This window comes from Panthera tigris, chromosome A3 (assembly GCF_018350195.1).
Source record: "Panthera tigris isolate Pti1 chromosome A3, P.tigris_Pti1_mat1.1, whole genome shotgun sequence".
NCBI classification, from domain to species: Eukaryota; Metazoa; Chordata; class Mammalia; order Carnivora; family Felidae; genus Panthera; species Panthera tigris.
The window spans coordinates 67189404-67210429 of NC_056662.1; the positions used below are offsets into that span (position 1 = coordinate 67189404).

Here is a 21026-nt window from a genome sequence, read left to right on the forward strand (position 1 = left end):
AGAGCCTGGAGTCTGCTTTGGATTCTGTGTCTCCCTCTCTCTCTGCCCCTCCCCTACTCACGCTGTGTCTCTCTCTCAAAAATAATAAACATTTAAAAAAAACTTTTAAACACTACAAAGAAAATGAACATATATCAATAGCAGTAGCCAATGTTTAATGAGTACTTACTGTCTGACAGTGTTCTAAGCACTTTATGTGAATTAACTCTTACAATACAGTAATTCTTGAAATAGGTACTATGTTTTATATAGTTATATTTTGAACATAGACATTTTTCTGAAGATTACACAGCTCTTAAGTGACAAAACCAGGATTCCAAAGGAGGCAAAATGGTTCCAAGGCTTACACTCTTAACCACTGTACAAGTAGTGTTTAGCTCTGGGGAAGTGGGATGAGATTGAATTTGGATCTTCTTCTTGCATGGCTGTGGAGTTTTGTGTAAAGGCTATGTGTGGATGCGGTACATGTGTATGGATATATTTATCATCTAGCTACTGTTCAGGATGTGCAGTTAGGGATGTTCAGCTAAGGAAATAGGAAAGGATAGGGGCGCCGATGGCTCAGTTGGTTGGGTGTCCAACTTTGGCTCAGGTCATGATCTCAACAGTTTGTGGGTTTGAGCCGTGTGTCGGGCTCTCTGCTGATAGCACAGAGCCTGCTTCTTATTGTGTCTCCCTCTCTTCCTGCCCCTCTTCCGCTTGTGCTTTGTCTCTCTCTCTCTCTCTCTCTCTCTCTCTCTGTCTCAAAAAAAAAAAAGAAAATTAAAAAAAAATTTAAAAAAAAGGAAGTAGTAAAGATTTATCCTGAAGGAAGAGTTAGCAGGTGATCTCACAGCTCCTAAAGTCCTTCATTTATTTCCTTTGACTACCTCAACTAGGATGTATAATATTTTGATGGTTTTTTAGAATACTCTCTTGATTTGTCAGTTCCCTTATTTTCCTAATTTTTAGTTATCAATTTATCAATTTTGTTTTCATTATTTATATTATATAACATTATAATAATACCCCCCTCCCCAGATATGATAAAAGCTGGTTTCAGATATTTCAATTTATTTTGAGACAAAGAGTGCACATGGGCAGGGGAGGGACAGAGAGAGGGAGAAAGAATCCCAAGCAGGCTCCATGCCATCAGCATAGAGCCCAATGCAGGGCTCCATCTCACAAAACGTGAGATCATAACCTGAGCCTAAATCAAGAATCAGACACTTAACTCACTTAGCCACCCAGGTGCTCCTAAAATTGTGATCTTTAAAAGGAAATTTATTATTCTTCATGGCCTAATCAATGTTTATAGTTTTTTCCATTAATATTTGGAAAGTGTATTCTATAAAAATTCACTAATTACATCAATTTTTCTCACAGGTGTTCCACAGAACACAAGCTTCCTCAAATATTACCTGAGAGAAGGAAGTTCTGTATTGGATAATTTTAGGAAACCATATAAAACTGGCTTAATGACAGAAATATTTAGATCCCTTAACCTGCTAATATGTAGTGTGACCTTCTAAGAAGGAGAGAAGTAAAATATGCAGTATTTTTCAAACCTATTTGAAGGAATTATCCCATAGCCTAGCCTTATCTCTGTATGTTAGATAATATTAGTGAGATTTTTCAGGTATCAGGTCCACCTACCTTCCTGTAAGCTGGTCCTTCACATGGGGCCAACTGTGGATCACTGAAGCCCTTCCTTCAGGCAGCTCCCATTTGAAATTTAGCAGGCACTTTTGTTTATGGTTTCTTCAGTTTCTAGTAATCATACAAATTACATAATTTTTAGATTCTGTTGATTATTTCAGTGGCATCTGGGTTCATATGTTCATTGCCATATTATCTAAAAGTCCCTCAAAGGTTGTAACTTAAATCCTCTAAGGGCTAATAATGCTTCCTTCCTCTTCATTATCTTTTATAGGAGTCTTTTCCATACCTCAGTTGTTGATTTGCCACCCTGAGGCTTCTACTGTGCTTTTCATTAAATCATTTGCATTTTAAATTTAAATTTTACTTTATTTTTTTATGTTTATTTTTGAGAAAGAGAAAAAGACAGAGTGCGAGCAAGGGAGGGGCAGAGAGAGAGGGAGACACAGAATCCAGGCTCCAGGCTCTGAGCTGCCAGCACAGAGCCTGACATGGGGCTCAAACTCACTCAAACTCATGAGCTCATGACCTGAGCTGAAGTCAGATGCTTAACCAACTGAGCCACCCAGGCGCCCCTAAATTTTACTTTAAATGCTAACTTAAATATTACTGTTAATACCATTAAAAATGAGAATTATTTTTTGATGTATCATTTGATATACTTCTTACTACTTTTGGGGAAATGATGCTGCATAGAAAGCTTAATTTTTCCTTTTCTTTCTGTTTTTCCTATAATGGCTTCCATTTGTTACATCTTAGCATGTGGAGGACCACATTGTATAGTCCTTCGTGCTCTTCACTGTACTTCTTGGGGTTGTACCATTCTCACAGACAATGAAGTGATTGGCATGTCCTGTGGCTCTCTGTGCCAGGCACTGTGTACTGCCCCTTATGCATAATTTAATCCATAACAGTCCTATAAAATAGGTTGTGTTATCATCCCTACCTTCCAAATGAAGGAATGGAGAGTGTCTTGGAGAGATGGGAGTTGTTGGTTAACTTTCCTAAGGTCACGTAGCAGGTAAATGGCAGAGCTGGAGATCTGCCTCTAGGGCTTTTAATCACACAATGCATTTATAGCAAGCTTATTTCAACCTTTTCATTCTCCTCAAAAGGTACTGTAGGGTTTTTTGCCCCCACACATTTAGTAAAAACATCCAGGCACTGATTGTGTAGGTCTTAAAGATTCCAGGTAAATAATTCTTGTGTATTTTATTTTAGGTTAATGGGAAAGGTTCCTTATGGTGTGTTGATCCAGAATATAAACCCAACCTTATGCAGGCACTGAAGAAGCAACCTTTTTCCTCAGCATTAACATTCTACACCCCTCCTGCATCTCCACAAAGGTACAGGATCTTCCATAAAGTGTCAATGGTGATTTATAAGATTTTATTGTGTGAGATACAAAAACTTAACAAAGTTGTAAGGTTTTCTGTGTGGTTTTTTTTATTGTATGGAGACCAATATATGGGGTAAGACATTAGCCTAAGGCATTTTCACTTATATCTAACTTTTTGTTATTAGGAAATAGGATATTTGATAGGTAAGAACATAAATTCTGGAAAATACACCCTACTGGGTATGTAAAGAAAGTTATAATATGATTCTAGGTACAAAAGGTTTAAATTATTTTAATTGTCTGCAATACAAATGCATACTAAAGACAAGACAAATTAAAAGTATATACAAACTTTCTAAAGTAAGGTGATTTGTTTGTCACTGTAACAGTTTTATATGTATATTTATATTTCTTTTCTATTTTAAGTTTGGTTTTCTTTCACACCACATTTAATATTTTGAAAATTATGTTCAGAGTCTCAAATTTTAAAATGTCTGACAAGCCGAATAATGCTTTGAGTTTTTTTATTCATTTCGTTTTTGCTGGTGAATATAATTGTAATGTATTTCCTTGGGTTTTGTTTTCAAACTCAGTGACTCCTATTGATCTTATAGCTTTCCCATTTAAGTCAAAGCTGAAAATGGTACCTCAAATCTGGTTTTGTTTCCTTTTCCTAAAGAATCTGTTTTTTTTAATTCTATTATGTACATTCATTTGAATTGAAAATGCCAGACTTTGTTACTTTTGAGGGTAGCCTAACAATGGTTAATTTCTTTTTTGGAAAATTTTAAAAGCTTTTTAATAAAAGACTAAATGGAAAATTTCAAATATATACAAAAGGAGGGAGAAAGTTACAATTAATCAGTATTTAATGCAATGTTTAATTTCTTGAACTATTATTAATTAACTTTTAGAGACCTTGTTGTACCCAAAATACAGAAAAAAATTAGTAAGGCTAAAGTTGCAATCAGTAATATATTTATATACTCATTGAGATTTTAAGTTTATTTACTATACTAGTAGATTAGAAGGATTATTGTCACAAGAATTATTGAGTAGTTTGTCTGTATGAAATGAAACCTAGAAAAGAAGTCACCAGAGTTTATAGCCTTGTTTGGAACTTGGTATCTTCTTTATTAGTTAATGTTGGTGCTTATTTGGGACTTAGTATCTTCTCTTTATTAGTTAATGTTGGTGCTTATGAGGTATACTAGTTAAAAAAATTAATTTGGAAACTAATGGTGAGTTCTGCTTTTGGTCATTTGTGTGTGTTATTTAGCTCTGCTTTTTTTTTTAATTAAAGATTAAATGAGAGAATTGACACTCTACCATCAAATATCCACTTTACTGTGCCTTTGATATGTTGCATTTTCATGTTTGTACTTTTTAGCTTTATCATATGTTTAGATGTTAAATAAAAATGATTTGTGGTTTAAAAACAAATACATAAATGACACCATAAAGATTCTAATTTTTTACTTTAAAACATTATCTTAATATTTTTAGAAACATTTTCTTTTTCATTGTTGGCAAAATGATGGTTCCATCTGATACGCCTTTGTTTAGCCCTTTCATGTCATAATTGGTGAGTTGAGGAAGACAATGAAATAAAGTGTATGTGAAACTGTGAGTAGAAAATACACTTATAATTTACTTAGCAAAACAGATATTTTTTTTGAGAGAGGGAGAGAGAGAGAGAGAGAGAGAGAGAGAGAGAGAGAGAGAGAGAGAGAGAGAGAAGCAGGCTACATGCAGAGTCTAATGTAGGGCTCAATCTCATAACAGTGAGATCTTGACCTGAGCCAAAATCAGGAGTTGGACACTTAACCAAGTGAGCCACCCAGGCACCCCAGCAAAACAGATTTTTTTATGCTATCACAAATTCCAAAGAACAGGAATAGTGTGTCCCCGAAATGCTTTAATTTTTGGAATTAAAAAAGCCCAAACTGCTGGTGTTTTTATGAATATAGCAAGATTAGTTTGATATTGATATTTATTAATAAAATCAGGAACCATACAGTTCTATTTAAACATTGTTTTGATAAATGCTTTCATTTCTGTAGTAACACCTATATTAATATCATCAAACTTAAGCATCCAATACAAAACCAAATAGTAACTATTATGTATTATCTGTTGTTACAGGCATTTTAAATGCATTATTATTATTTAATCATCACAGCAACCCTGTGTGGGAGGTTTAATTATTCCTATTTTACAGATGAAGAAACTAAGAAATTAATTATTTTGCCTAAGAACATCCAAATAGTTGTGATTTAATCTTGGATCTAATGCTCTTTCTGCTTTGGCAGACTCTTCCTAAACTGAATAGTATTAGCAAAGAAAACAAGGTAAAAATAGTTTGTGTTTTTTATTGTATAAATTAGTTGTATTTGTGACTAAGTTCTATAAAAAGTGAAATAAAGATTTTTATAAGCATATTTGTCTTATCTCTATTTTTCAGTGGCTCTTTATCACCTCACTTCTTAAGCTCTGTACTCAAGCAGAACCAGGTGCGAACCCTCAAAGGTATGTGAAAGAACATTATTTTAAATCCGAAAAACTCAGGTCAAAAATAAGGATTTTTTTTTTTTCTAACCATAAAAGTATATTATATGCTTGTTGTAGAAGATTTGGAAAATAAAAACACTTATAAAAAAGAAACTAAAACTTACTCTTTATTCTATTGTCAACATTTTGTTTTAATTACTTTGGTTCTTTGCCCTTATATATGAGTAGATATGTATGTATGCATGCACACACATACACACATACTTTTTCTCCAAATGCTAGGCTCATACTGTGTATACTGTTGTATTTCTCTTTTTTTCATTTCCTTTTATGTATATTTTTTCTTGAAAATAGGAAAATAGGATAAGCACTGGATGTTGTATGGAAACCAATTTGCCAATAAATTTCATATTAAAGGAAGGGAGGGAGGGAGGGAGGAAGGAAGGAAAATACAAAAATACTTTGCAGGGTGCCTGAGTGTCTCCATCAATTAAGTGTCTGACTTTGGATCAGGTCATGATCTCAAGGTCCGTGGGTTTGAATCCCCTGTTGGGCTCTGTGCTGACAGCTCAGAGCCTAGAGCCTGTTTCAGATCCTGTGTCTCCCTCTCTCTCTGCCTCTCCCCTCCTCCCTTTCTGTCTCTCTCTCTCTTTCTCTCTCAAAAAATAAGCATTTAAAAAAAAAAAGAAAATGTTTCTTAGTCATACTATCAGTATTTTCAGGTCTGTCTTAGACTTCAAAAGAGGTGGCCTTTGGCCTTCGGGCCCTTGGCCTTTGCACCCTATCTGGCCCACCACCTATTTTGGTATAACCTGTGAGTTTATATTTGTAAATAATGGAAAAATAATAAAAATAATATTTCAAGGCATATGAAGATTTGTCACAAGAGCAGAGTTAAATAGTTGCCACAGAGATCTCTGTATTGTATCCTTGGTTTTTCCTCTTTGCTGGCAAAACCTAAATTATTTATTTGATTACCCTTTACAGAAAAAGTTTGCCAACCCCTGGATTAGAATATAGTTCAAAATTTTTTGTTTATAGGTTAAATGGAAAGAACTTTAAGAAGGTAACAAGTTAACTTACAAAATTTTGTAGATGACTTTTTAAAAGTATATCAAAATTCTGAGGTAGTAGTTTTTTCCTCTACTCATAGTTAATATTATAAATTAGTGATGTATTAACATAAGGTTTTCTAGCATTGTTGCTTTGGGGCCTAGAGACATTTCTATGACATTCAAAAACAGAAATCCTCAAACCAAAAGCCCTTCTGTGTATCAGACACATTTTGGCTCTTTGGAACTACACTAAACCAAGCCTAGGAAGCAGTGTGAAGATGGTCTGTAAAAATAAGGAAGGGAAAGAGTATGAAAAAGCTCAAGAGAACTCTGCATGGAAGTTACATGTTTGCTTCAGATAATGTTCTGACTTAACATAAGGCAAGTATCTGTTTTCTCATTCCCTGCATGGACAAATGTGCTTTCTCTTTACATGTAGGCATTGCTAAAACTGCATCTTTTTATTATCTCAATAAGTTCTGACCTTTAGTCTTTCAAGCTCAGTTCATATGCAAATTTTGAGAACATTTTCTTTGTGAATTCTGGGTTTATTTAGAATCTCTTCTTGCTCTTATGCCATCCCATCCTAATTCTGCTTCTTCCTTTGGGGAGCAGACACTTCCACAATTTTCTCTTGCTAGTTTTAGCCAGTTTTTCATAACTGGAGCATAGGCACTTCTCTTTCATCTAACGACTTATACATATGGTTCATCATCTCTTCAGTGCTGCTAACAGCTTACTTCCCTCCATTTCTATACTGGTGAGTCTTAGGCCTGGTAATAATGGACTTGGTGGGAAGAGTGCTTGGTGTTCTAGGTTGAAACAAATTCAGGTCTGTCCTGGAATAGAATGTACAGTTCTTATGAGTTTTAAGAGGAAAACATAAGACCAAACAAAAACTTGAGAAAATCCATATATAAATCAGGTTGCTTTAGGGTAGTTTGATAGACTGTTGAGGAAATTTGCATTTTTTTCTATCTTGATATCATTTCTAGGGAAAAGTTTGAAAAAACACAGTGGTAAAGGGACTAAACATTCAACTGTTTATTCTATAAGTAATTGTGGAATTCCCACATGGTGCCAAGCAATGTATGGGTGCTTTGAGATATGCAGAGTTGAAAGAGACCCAGGCCCTGCTCTGAAAAACCATACAGTTTAATTGAAGAAGGTTGATAAGAATTATGCAGAGTACACTGGGACAAAAAGGAAGTGAGTGGCAAATTAAGCTTAGAGGTAGGTTAGGAAAGGCCTCTTAGAAAACAAAGTGTGGTGCTTGAGCCAGACCTGAAAAGTTGGGGGAATACTTGACCTTGTTGGAGGGTATCTGCTGGGAACCACAGGCTAATGAGTTTGGCTGAAGCCTAGGAGTATAAAAGAGGATTGGATAGCCTTGGTCCAGTAGCTGTAGATGTGATCACTTAGCATGGGCAAGGCAAATGAAGAAGTTTAAGCAAGCATCAGCCAAATCAAGGAGAACTTACTTAGAGTAAGGAGTTTGAACTCCTTCCTATAATTATAACATTAGTTAGCACTGAGTTCCTTACTATGATGCTTTGAATGTGTCATCTCATTTAATCCTTCCAACTCTGAGGTATTGTTACTTCCTTTTACAAATACAGAGATTGAAGTTTGAAGAGAGTAAGAAACTTTCTCAAGGCCACACGACTAGTAAATGGCATACAAAGAACTCAGAAACTCTGATTTCAGAACCTGCACTCCTACCATATATGAGGTGCCTTAGTTGCTGCTGAAGGGCTTTAAAGAATCAGGCAACATTGTCAGTATTGTGTTTTGTAAAGATCACTTTGGTGTCATTGAGTTCCAGTATTAGAATCCAATATTATATTCATCTATCACTTCATAGAATCATCTTTACTAATAATTATATTATAGCTACCTTTAAAATATGTAAGAGCAACAGAAGAACTTATTTAGGCATAGGAATTTGAGAAACAGTCACTGTCATCCAGAGTAGGTGCAGTAGTTTGTTTAAAGTATCTCTTGCTCACCTTTCAATGACTAATTTTATGTGCCAATATTTATGTTTACAGGATTGTATAACGGGGCAGGAGACATAAGAATCTCATACTGAGATCTCAAAACCTTTTTTTCTCAGTATTTTGGTTTGGTGTGGGTTTGGAATAAATTCATCCACTTAAATATTGAGCACACTTATGTACTAGGTACCAAGGATACATTAGTGAACAAAGACGACAAAAATGGAACTCACATTCTAGTTAGTAAGTTTTAGTATTTCTACTTAAGCACTAGTATACTACAAGAAAATACAAACTTTAGGCAGTTGATGATATTATGGGCTAAGTGCAAATCTAAGGGCAAATTTAAGGTTGCAAATCAGCATAATTTGTATCTTAATAGAAATGAAAGTAAACCAGTGGCCCAAGCAGCTTAAAGTATCAGCAATTTATCAAAATTGCTCTCCTCTATTAAAGAATCACAAGAGACAACTTCTCTGGATGCTCTTTAAATATGTATATTAGTTTTGATAGAGGCAATAAGTCCTTATAGTTATTACTGAGCTTGTAAACATTTAAATTCTGCCTCTTTTGTTCTCATAGCATTCCTTAAGCAAATGAATTGAGAATCAGATAACAGAAATGTGTTAGTCTGTTAGAACAGAAATGTATTATAACCCTCACTTTGGGGCATGTTGGTGGCTCAGTCGGTTAAGCGTCCGACTCTTGGTTTCAGCTCAGGTCATGATCTCCTGGTTCATGAGTCTGAGCACCATGTTGGGCTCTGCACTCGCGGTGTGGAGTCTGCTTGGGATTCTCTCTCTCCCTCTCTCTCAAAAACCCTCATTTTCACATAGCTGAACCTAGTGTCTTTTAATTTTTTTCTGAATGATCGTTCATAATTTCCCAGCATCAAACCTAATGAAATATAAGCCAGGACATACAAATTAACACTTACGATGGAAATTTATTTGAACCAGTTGTTAAATCAGTAGCAGGTTTTGAACTCCAGTCAGAACTATGAAGGAAAAAAGAAATAATAAGACTTTGAACTAAGTTTTTGTTATTTTTTTTTTTAATCACTATTTGGATAGCTCTCATGACTAATGACAAATGACTTTCAACTAGAAGTTAATTATTTGCTTAATCTAAATAGTGCCAGAAAATATAAACAAAAGACCTTATAGGAGCACCAGATTTTTATTCTTTATGAACTGGACATGTTAGATAACCTAGCTAATAGTATGTTTTTTAAAAACACAGAGCTACCTTTTATTTTTTTTTTTTATTTTTTATTTTTTTTCAACGGTTTTTTATTTATTTTTTGGGACAGAGAGAGACAGAGCATGAACGGGGGAGGGGCAGAGAGAGAGGGAGACACAGAATCGGAAACAGGCTCCAGGCTCCGAGCCATCAGCCCAGAGCCTGACGCGGGGCTCGAACTCACGGACCGCGAGATCGTGACCTGGCTGAAGTCGGACGCTTAACTGACTGCGCCACCCAGGCGCCCCAGAGCTACCTTTTAAATAGTGTGAAGTATTGTCGGTGAAAAAGTAACATTGTGAAGTGTTTTTAATTGTGACAATAAGTAAGTCTTCAGTTTAATGTTAATAGCAAAACAGATTGGGTACTCCAAGTTAAAATTGTAAAGTTTTTGTAAAATTTGTAAAGTGTTTTTGTTGTTTTTGTTCCAAGAATGTACCTTGGACAAATCATTGATAATCAGGTATTCTTGATTACTGAGTGTTTTGGGTCGTTTCTCTTGCAGTTAGACTTTTTTTTCCAGAATTAATTGGCAAGGCATTATGGTAAGCACACTTACAAATGTTCTAAACCAAGCAAATCAGATACAGATAAAATCCTTTTGCAAAGAAGTTTTTGGTTTCATAAAGTTAATTTCATGTGGGAGAGTTCAAATTAATTTGGCTGTAATTTATACAAGAAATAAATGTATTTAAGGAACACATTTCCTGTCCTACTGTACAGAAATAATACCTAGTTTTGTTATCATTTTTAAATATTTGGAAACTGAGAAAAGAAATGTGGTGTTAATGCAATTTTCTTATGTTGTCAGGATAAGCCTCATCAATTTTCTTTATTTTAGGTATTATATTTCAGAAATATGACTCCTTGAATTCTAATGGAAGTTTACTATGGGAGATTAAGCTAGAGATACACTAATTTTTTTTGATAAGATTTTACAGGTAGTTCATTTATAAGATTATAAATGTCCTGAAATTGTTTCCTCATCATAATGTATTTCAGTGCTAGATTCTCCCTCACCACCACCTCCCCCTTCCCCGCCTCTTTTTAATAAAATTGGAAATGAGATAGACCTTTTTTTTATTAAAAGAAAAATTATTTCATGTAGCAGGAATCTCTCTGTAGGGCTTTTGCATAGTGCCATTCAAGATGTGCCCTGCCCAAGGACATCTGGCTGAGACAGTAAGTGGGGTCTGAAATTCAACCCACACTCCAGTCTTCAAGCTGTGTGCCTTCATACAGGGAAGCATTCACCTGGAGGCAGAGTTGCTTTTTTCCAGTTCACACAGAGATACAATATGGGCTAGAGTCTGCACTTTTTTTTCTTCAGGGACATGTTAGAATACTGAGCTCTATCAAATTGTAGTCAGGTCTCATTTTAAGAGACGAGAATTGAGAGATCTTTGTTTTGCTATCCTTTTGGCTATGATATGGGAATTACTGATTAAAATTTTTTTTTACTTAGTGTTTTTTCTGTCTTGAAATACTCTTCCCTCAGATATCTAAATGGCTTCTTTTTCTCATCTCCTGGAGATCTTTGCTCAACTGTTGCCTCTTGTTGAGACCTTCTCTAACCTCTGTTTTTAAAATTGCAACCACCTTTCTCAACACTCTCTATCTCCCTTTCCTCTTAATTTTTCTCCCTAGTGTTTATCACCTTGTGACATACTGTGTTTTAATTATTCCTTTGTGTTCTGAGAGGTTAGGGATTTTCCTGTTTTGTTTTTTTGCTGTGTTCCCACAACCTGGAATGATGTCTGGCTCATAACAGGGCACTCAACTTATTGAGTGAGTAACAGAATAGAGAATTTCCAGTATCTTCTGTAAATTTCTGCAGAATCCTACTCTAGTCATGGATACTTAGTAAGTATTAAGGATTGATGATAGAGTACAGATTGAAGGCCTGGATTCTAGAAATAGACTATTGAGGTTCGTCCCATCTTTGTCATTCCTAGAACCCCTCTGTGTCTTTTTCTTTTTTCTTTTTTTCTTCATTTTTAAGATGGAAATATACTAATAGTGCCCACATTATAAAGTTGGGAGAATGAGATGAGTTACTAATGCCTAGAGCATGCTAAGCCCATTGATATCGTTAGTTAGTAATTTGGTGGTAGGTAGTAGCTTAATCTAAAGAAAGGAGGATAAAGAGGTCTTATACTTTATTATTTACACATTTATCAAGGACCTACTATTGTTACAGGCATTGTGGAACATGGAGGGTAAGATGGGTTCCTACCTTAAGCTGGCAGTCTAACTGGGGAGGCGTTCATATAGAGACTTGTGTTTCACAAAGTCACAGTTTATTCAAGGGGAAAGAACTACAGTATTGTGTGCTCCCTTGTAACAACCATCTTCTGATTTACCTAAGTCTGTTTGGTAAAGTCCATAACAATAACCTTTTCTGCCTTCACTAAGTTTATAGTCAGGTTGGGGAGAAGACAAGTCAATACCTTTATGACCTTATTATCTAGAATAACTCTATAATTAGATATTACAAATAAAATGGAAAACTTTGGGTTAACAAAAGTTTTCTGACTTTGAGGTAGAAATGGGAAGTTTCAAATCCAAATCTTATTTTAAACATCCTTTATAATTTAAAATTTCTAAATATTTTCTAACTTTTTCTTCATGTTTAGATTGTATCATTTCACTTTTCTTTAATTATAGTTATTCAGAATAATAGATCACCAAGATGGAGAGGAACTTTCAGTAGAAAAGTAGATATGAGAGCATAATGACTTTATCTGGAGTAGACCTGCTTATTTTCTCAACCTTTTAAAGCCTATTTTTCTTATGGAATATCTATAATTATTTTTGCCCTCATATGTATTATACAAATCTATAGTACTTGTAGGCTCATATATAATGATTAAAAACATTACTAATACTTTTGTGCCAGCGATAATTATTCATTTAGCATTTGTAGATTCACATGATCCAGACTGACCAAGTACATATACTTTTAACTCCTGTAACTAGCATGCAATTAATGCAGTACTTCATAACTGCACATATGCACAGGTAAGGATATTTTTTAAATGCTAAAAAGTAATGTCTTTGTGTACATTTTCGGTTAATTACAGTTGACCTTTGAACAATGTGGAGATTAGGGGTGCTGACCTCTGCCTCCTTCCTCAATGCAGTTGAAAATCCATGTATAACTTGATTTCCTAAAAATTTAACTACTAATAGTCTACTGTTGACTGGAAGCCTTACTGATAACATAAACAGTCGATGAACACGTATTTTGTGTGTTATGAGTTATTACTGTCTTATAGTAAAGTAAGCTAGAGGAAAGAAAAAGTTATTAAAATCATAAAGAATTTTATGATCTCTAGTACCTTGCATTTGTCCTTCATTCAATACTGTTCATAAAACTGTTCATAATTTTAAGTGAACAAAAACAAATTGCAGAATAATGTGTCTCATTTTGTTTATTGTGTATGTGTATGTGTGTGTGTATTTAAGCAAAAGAATATGCACCACATCTGAATTTTGGTTACCTTTGCAAATACTTAAAATAGCTTCTCTTTTATAAAGAACATTAATATTGTTACTGGTTTCCTTTTTCAGAATCTGATATTGATGCTGCCACTGCAATGATGCTTTTAAATACTTCTATAGAACAAGGAATTTTAGAATGTAAGCAAACCTGTTTTTCTTCTTAAAATACATTTTGTGAGTGCTTTTTCAAATGTAATTTAGAATGCAAAGTATTTAAATGTTATAGGCAAAATTGTTTTTTTCCAACTAAATTATGTTTTCATCTGAATTACTTTGTCTTATCATATTTTAATTAATTTATGTGAGCAAATTATGAGATTGAGTTTAATATTGTGATAGATCTTTTTTACATGGACCAAGAAATGAAGAAATTAACAGCATGTATAAAAATTAAACTTGAGGATTTAAAAGTAAAAATGAAAGCCATAGATAAGAAAATATAGGAAGGTATATTTATAACCTAGAAATAGGAAAACCCTTGAGATACAAGTGCAAAATCCATAAAAGAAAATGTGAGTAAATTTAACTAAATGTCAAAATTTTGAATGGGGCTCCTGGGTGGCTCAGTCAGTTAAGCAGCCAACTTTGGCTCAGGTCATGATCTTGCGGTCCATGAGTTCGAGCCCCGCGTCAGGCTCTGTGCTGACAGCTTGGAGCCTGGAGCCTGCTTTGCATTCTGTGACTCCCTCTCTAGCCCTCCCCTGTTTGCGCTCTGTCTCTCTCTGTCTTTCAAAAATGAATAAATGTTAAAAAAAAAAAAAAATTTAAAAAAAAAATTGAAGTTCTGACAACAAAAGATACCTGTAAGAAAAGTCACCCAAGCAAAACACTGAGAGAACATTTTTTTTTACTATGTATATAACAAAGGGTTAATATTGAGTATATGTATATAAAAGGATTCTACAAGTAAGAAGTAAAAAATCCAACAGAAAAGCCAAGAAAATAATATGAATTAGGTAAGTCTCAAAGAAGGAAATAAAGTGGACAATACACATTTGAAAAGATAAGCAACTTGTCTAAAAGTCAGGGAAATGCAAAATGCAACAATATTGGTATACTACTTTCTTGTCCATGATAATATCAGGTGTTAATTGTAGGAACTGGATATTGTCACACACTGTAGGATGTAAATTCATAAAACCATTTTAGAGGACAGTTTGAAAATACCAATCACAAATGCCAATCAAAACCACAGTGAGATCTCATACCAGAATGTCTAGTACCAAAAAGATAAGAACTAACAAGTATTGATGAGAATGTAGAGAAAAGGGAACCTACTGTTGGTGGGAATGCAAATTGGTACAGCCACTATGGAAAACGGTATGGAGGTTCCTCAAAGACCTAAAAATAGGGGTGCCTAGGTGGCCCAGTTGGCTGAGCGTTCTACTCTTGATTTCAGCTAAGGTCATGATCATGCAGTTCCTGAGATTGAGCCCATGCAGTTCCTGAGATTGAGCCCTGCTGACTGTGTAGAGCCTGCCTTGGATTCTCTCTCTCTGTCCCTTCCCTGGTCTCTCTTGGTCTCTCAAAATAAATAAATAAACACTAAAAAAAACCAAAAAAACTAAAACCATACTATCCAGTAATTCCACTTCTGGATATTTACCCAAAGAAAACAAAAATGCTAATTCTAAAAGGTATGTGCATCCCTGTGTTTATTGTAGCATTATTTTCATAGCCAAAATAAGGAAGCAACTTGTGTCCATCAATACAAGAACGGATAAAGATGTGATAGATATATACAATGAAATGTTACCCACCTATAAAAAAGAATGAAATCTTGCCATTCTTGACAACCTAAAGGAACCTAGAGGGCTTTATGTTAAGTGAAATAAGCCAGACAGAAAGACAGATTCCATATGATTTCACTTATATGTGGAATCTAAAAAACAAACAAGTGAACAAACAAAAAACAAACACACTTATAAATACAGAGAACAAACCGGTGGTTGCCAGAGAGAAGGAGGGTGGGGGGATGGATGAAATTAATTGAGGGAGTTAAGAAGTTTCAAATTTCCAGTTATAAAATAAATAAGAGAGGAGTGAAAAGTACAGCATAGAGAATATAGTCAATAATGTATTAACTTTCTATAGGTGACTACACTTATAGTGAGCATTATGGAATGTATAGAATTGTCAAATCACTATGTTGTACTCCTAAAACTAATATTGTGTGTCAACTATAATACTTCAATTAAAAAAATACTAATAATAACTTGAAATGCGTGTATTCTCTTACTTAACAGTTCTGTTTCTTAGTATCCTAGAAAAATATTTGCATATGTGTAAGAAAAAGCATCAGAAGGATTTTCACTGCAGTTCTTCATAGTGGTGAAAAATTGGGAAAACCTAAATATCAAGGAAATGGTTAGCTAAACAGTGTGATACATTCTTATTGAGACATTCTGTACAAGCAGCTCAAAATAATTATATTTTTGATGGAAAGGTCAAGACATTTCATTAAGTGATTTTAAAATGTTTCAAATTAGGGGCACCTGGGTGGCTCAGTCGGTTAAACATCTGACTTCGTCTCAGGTCATGATCTCCCAGTTCATGAGTTCGAGCCCCGCATTGGGCTCTGTGCTGACAGCTCAGAGCCTGGAGCCTGCTTCTGAATCTGCATCTGTCTCTCTCTCTCTCTCTCTCTCTCTCTCTCTCTCTCTCTCTCTCTCTGTGTGTGTGTGTGTGTGTGTGTGTGTGTGTGCTCCCCACCCCGCTCATGCTCTTGCTCTCGCTCTATCAAAAATAAATAAACATTAAAAAATTGTATAAAATAAAATGTTTCAACTTAATACCTACAGGATGATATGGTCTGCATAAAAAAAGAAACAAGCAAACAAAAACCTATAAAACATTACTAACTTAAAGCACTTACTATTCAGGAATGGTACAGTAGTTTAAATGGCCTGTTCTTGCAATCAAATGCATTTGACCTATATCGATAGATGTTTTCTTTACAACAGGTGAGAAGCCTCTTCCTCTTAAAACAGCAATGCAAAAAAAGAGGAATTACAGCAATGCATTCGGTCATCCCAGTACTGTGCGACTGCAAGAGAGTCACTCTTTAGCCACGAGCATTGATCCAAAAGAAGACCACAATTACAGTGCAAGTAGCATGGCAGCACAGCGCTGTGCATCCAGGTCTAGCGTGTCTTCTCTGTCCTCTGTGGATGAGTCATATGAATTTATCCCAAAGAGTAGCCATGTGGGAAGTGATGGCAGTGAAGGATTTCACAGTGAAGAAGATACAGATGTTGATTATGAAGATGATCCTCTTGGAGACAGTGGCTATGCGTCACAGGCTTGTGCTGATACCTCTGATAAAGGGCAGCCAGGCAAAAAGATGCGTAAACAGTTATGTCAAGAAATTGATGAGGAGCTCAAAGAGGCAGCTGGATCTCTGCTCCACCTTGCTGGAATTCGTACCTGTCTGGGTTCCCTAATAAGTACTGCAAAGACACAAAATCAAAAGCAGCGGAGAAAATAGAAATACTTATTAGTGTGAAATTATTTTAAAGTGTGGCAATACTCTTCTACTTAATTCTTTATAAGGGATATCAAAGCCATAATGGACTTCTTTTGTTTGAGGGTTGGGAGGGGTGCTAATTGTTTATTTCAAAATGTTTGTTTTAATTTCTATTAAATAATTGCTGTTAGGAACATGCCCAATCATAGATACGATGCCAAGTCCTAAAAGCATAATTTTTGTGATAAGTGTCTCCAAGATTTGGAAATTTTTGTATAAGAAAATCCACAACCTCTGTCTTAAAACTTGAAGGAAAAATCTTTTATTTTGTTAATATGTTAAAGTGGGAGAATTGGCAACTCTGTGACTTTTTTTCATTTTCTTTTCCAATCTGTAATTAACTGTAGTTGCTGATCCAGCTAAAATTTTTGCTGATGTCTTTCTCATGTACTTCTCTCTGGACACATGCAGTCCAGTAGAATGAGATTTGGCATTTTTTTTTTGGTCTTAATTTTGGTTTTTAATTACTTTTTGTTGAAGCATGGACAAAGTTGAGTATAAATTGGAAAAGGTCCTAGATGTCTAGAAGGTTCCTTTTGTTTACATAGGCAGAAAGTACAGCAAAGAGTTCTGAGATTTAGAAAAGGCAGGTTTTTGGCATAATTTCATCTAAGAACACTCCAATTCCTATTACAGTGTTATCTTTGATTTCTTTTTTTTACCTCTCAAATATTGCATAACATTTATTGGGGCCTTTTGTTTGTTCCCAAAGTGCTTTGTAACCATTGTTTGAATTTTAGCCACTAGCTATATTTGTTGAGTAGAAACAATCCAATGAGAGGATATAGCCATAAAGTGTGTTATGGAGTTAACACTCATTTTGACACACTTTTTGCAATAAGAGTATCTTTTATTTGCTTGTTAAGTGGAGTGCATTCTGAGAATTTTGTAGTAGGAATGGAGTGTAATCTAATATAAACATTTTGAATAGTTACTACATATGTCGTCATAAATAAAGGTAGTAGATCCTTTAGGAAAAAACTTCTCTCCAGGGTTTGTATGAATTAAATTTGTATGTATTCGTAATTGAAATTGAAAGGATTTAACAAAACTGTAGAGACAGTGTACATTCAGGGGTTTTAAAATTTATACAAAATTAATCTTATACAGTACATCTTTTGGGGGAGACCATATAATACATATTATGTGCCATTTATTCCATGCTAAAAGATTTTATATTGCTGTTCCAAATGTGCATTGACTAAGGCATTTTAAGTATTTGATCAAATCTGCTTCTACAAGACATTTTTTTCATATCATTTTTATAGTTTATATATTATTTAGAAAGAACACAAGATACTAATAAAACTAAACTTTATTATATATATTTTTTTACAGTGGTGGAAGCAACTTTCCAAAAGTTCAATTTATCTCATGATACATACATTCTGTTTTATAACAATGACCTTGTTTTCACTTTCTGATAATTTCATATACATGTACACACACACACACACACACACACACACACACACATACATACGTACACAGATAGGCTCATGATTTGGGATGGTTACTTTCAGCTATTTCTATGACTAAAGCATTTTCTTGGATTTGCGTGTGTGTGTGTGTATGTGTGTGTGTGTGTGTGTGTGTGTGTGTGTGTGTGTGTGTTTTAAGAGACAAATATTTTTATTTTAACTTGTAAGTTTTATTTGGGCAAAACTGTCAAATGAGAAGCCTAATGAAAACATCTTTTTCAGTCGGCAAAACTTTAAGCCAGGGATAACAACATTACTATTATCTGTCCTGTTTCCATGTTAATTGTAATTGAACCTGGATAGCCACATTAATAGAATTGGTGCTGTTGAAATACAGTAATTTTTTAATTTGTTGATAACAAAAAATAGTCCTCAAGTATGCAGGATGAGATATTTGCAGTTTTTGTTCTTCATATATGTCACATCTACAGAAAATGGCTAATTCAAGTTACCACCTTTTACTGTAGACAATGAATATAACACACAAAAAATGCTTTACACAGTATAAATAGTACACAGATTATCAATATCATTCTAACAATATCTTGAAACTGTTCTGCATAGACCTTAGTAACAGTGTTTCAGTGATCTGGTTCCAGTTTATTGTGTCCTACTGAAATTCTGTACCACAGATAATCTCTCTGGTTCCTGTCCATTTGTAATTACTCTTCGAAAGCAGAGGAAAATGATCTAAGGAGGGGGAGAGTTGAGTTGTCCCTACTTTAAGAGGGATCTTCGGAATTATTTTGGCTTAATATAAATAACAGTAATACTTTAAACTTGATTTTCTCTCCCTCTTCATGTGCTCTTCCTGCAAATTTAAAAGTTAAATTTAACTTCACTAGCAAGGACAATAAACACTTTTGTACTACAAGTGAATAGGAAGAAGTCACACAATATTTTACACTTAATTCTTAAACAGAATTCATTGCATCACTCCATTTGCTGATTTACCAAGAGTTATTTTAAAGAGAAAGTACCTTTTTAATTATGGTTCTCCCATTATTACTTTCATAGGTATTATGATCCCATTCCTCAGATGTGTTGAGATAAAAACATGGCTAATCACCACCCAATTAAAGAAAATAATTTCCAGTCCTATGTACTAGAAATTAGATTTCTAATATATTCATAAGAAATTTTACTGTAATAGCAAAAATTTGGCAATTTCAGAGAGATTATATATGTTCCAGCATACTTTAAGACTGTGAATTAAGCTAACATTATTTGCCTTATATTGATATAAATTGTTACAACCAATTCCCATTTATAATAGATTTCTAGTAAAAGTTTTGACTCAGCACAATTAATCTTCATCCTTCACATCCCAAATAGAATCAGTGTTTCTTGAATATAGATTTTTGAAATTTATTTGTGCAATATATTATTAAATTCATTAATATTTTATTTTACCTTTCAGATTCAGAGAAAGAAAATATTACTTGTATTCATGGAAAGAATTATTGGTGGATCATCTCCTTGTTCCACCTTTGAGTCTTTCCTTTCCTCCCTATAGCCAGCATGACTTCTCTTAACTTAGATCCCCTTGTATATAATAAGGTTTAGAATATAAATTTTCTTCTGCTACTTTCTGAGGCATTATGTAAAGGGTTCATAGGAGGCGGTCAGTTAAATATATGTTAGGACGAATTCAAAGCTAGAGAAAGTGTTAAGGAGGGAATGTGTGTGTCTTGGTAGATCAGGAGGCCTTTCCCAGCAATTTAAGCAACAGATGTGAATACTTCACAAAGCTGTAAAGACTTTTGTCTTAAATACTACAGTAAGTTAACAACCTTTTGTGAAGACTATAGCATTTAATTCAGAAACTTTGAGGCTTTCTGGTTTACATATACTTTATAGTTTATTTTGTTGTTGTTGTTAGTTCAAAATGTGTAAGCTTTGATTTAAACAAAGTTTACTTCACTATGTTAATGATGTACTCAAAATATTTATTGAAAGACAAATTTAGAGTATTTTAATGTTCTACCTGCCATCTTTTTCTTAAAGCACATTTTTTTTTGCATTTAACTGCCAGTGCCATTATCAAATTTGTTTTTAAAATTGTTGTACATTTCTTATTAAACTAAGTGCTTAATTTTAAAGTATTATGTTGCCATCCTATAGTGTATAAAAATGTATAATTGCCAATTCAGTGTAACTATTATTTATTTTTCAATGAAAGTATAAGAATGCTTTCTCATTCAAGAAATTTGAGTTATTGAACTGATTTCCTTATCCTCTTTTCTAATGTAGCATAAAAACTGCCCTGAGTTTGAGTTATAACTGCCAGTAGATGACCAGTCACAAATGAACCACTTCTCAGTTGCCAGTCTTTGCTCATATTAAAAGCAACTTAACAGATGTTTAGTTTTTGTATCTAATCTCTGATTATTAAAATGTTTATAAAGTTTATTTTTACCAAAGAGATGCAATTCATTATGATAAAGTATTGCAGAATAAACCTTGTTTTATAACATTTTTGCTTTCTCTGTTCTTTAGGGGTGGGTAGTGTAGTTGTAAGTGGTCATACTTCTGCATACACACACCCTTTCCATTTTGGTGTTATAAAGTTGAAGGTCATACAAATGAAAAATAAAATTTCAAATTCAGAATTTTTAGGTCTTTTTTTTTTTTCTAGTGTTACAGGCCATCTTAATCATTTTGAAAGCTGAAATAGTGTTAATTAAATTATTCCCTCCCTGGGGTGCCTGGGTGGTTCAGTCAGTTTAGGTT

The 21026-nt window shown here is 34.2% G+C and overlaps 1 protein-coding gene across 2 annotated transcripts in view; it reads left to right on the plus strand.

The window, feature by feature from the left end:
* The window catches only part of FOXN2 (forkhead box N2), a 66046-nt gene extending 45280 nt beyond the window's left edge, over positions 1–20766 (plus strand). For both annotated transcript variants that reach the window (XM_042981342.1, XM_042981343.1), the window contains exons 3-6: positions 2860–2984; positions 5442–5506; positions 13356–13424; positions 16250–20766. In XM_042981342.1, the coding sequence (XP_042837276.1) occupies positions 2860–2984; positions 5442–5506; positions 13356–13424; positions 16250–16773 (783 nt within the window). In that variant the 3' untranslated portion in view covers positions 16774–20766. The remainder of the gene's footprint in view (positions 1–2859; positions 2985–5441; positions 5507–13355; positions 13425–16249) is intronic.
* The last annotated feature ends 260 nt before the right edge of the window (positions 20767–21026 follow it).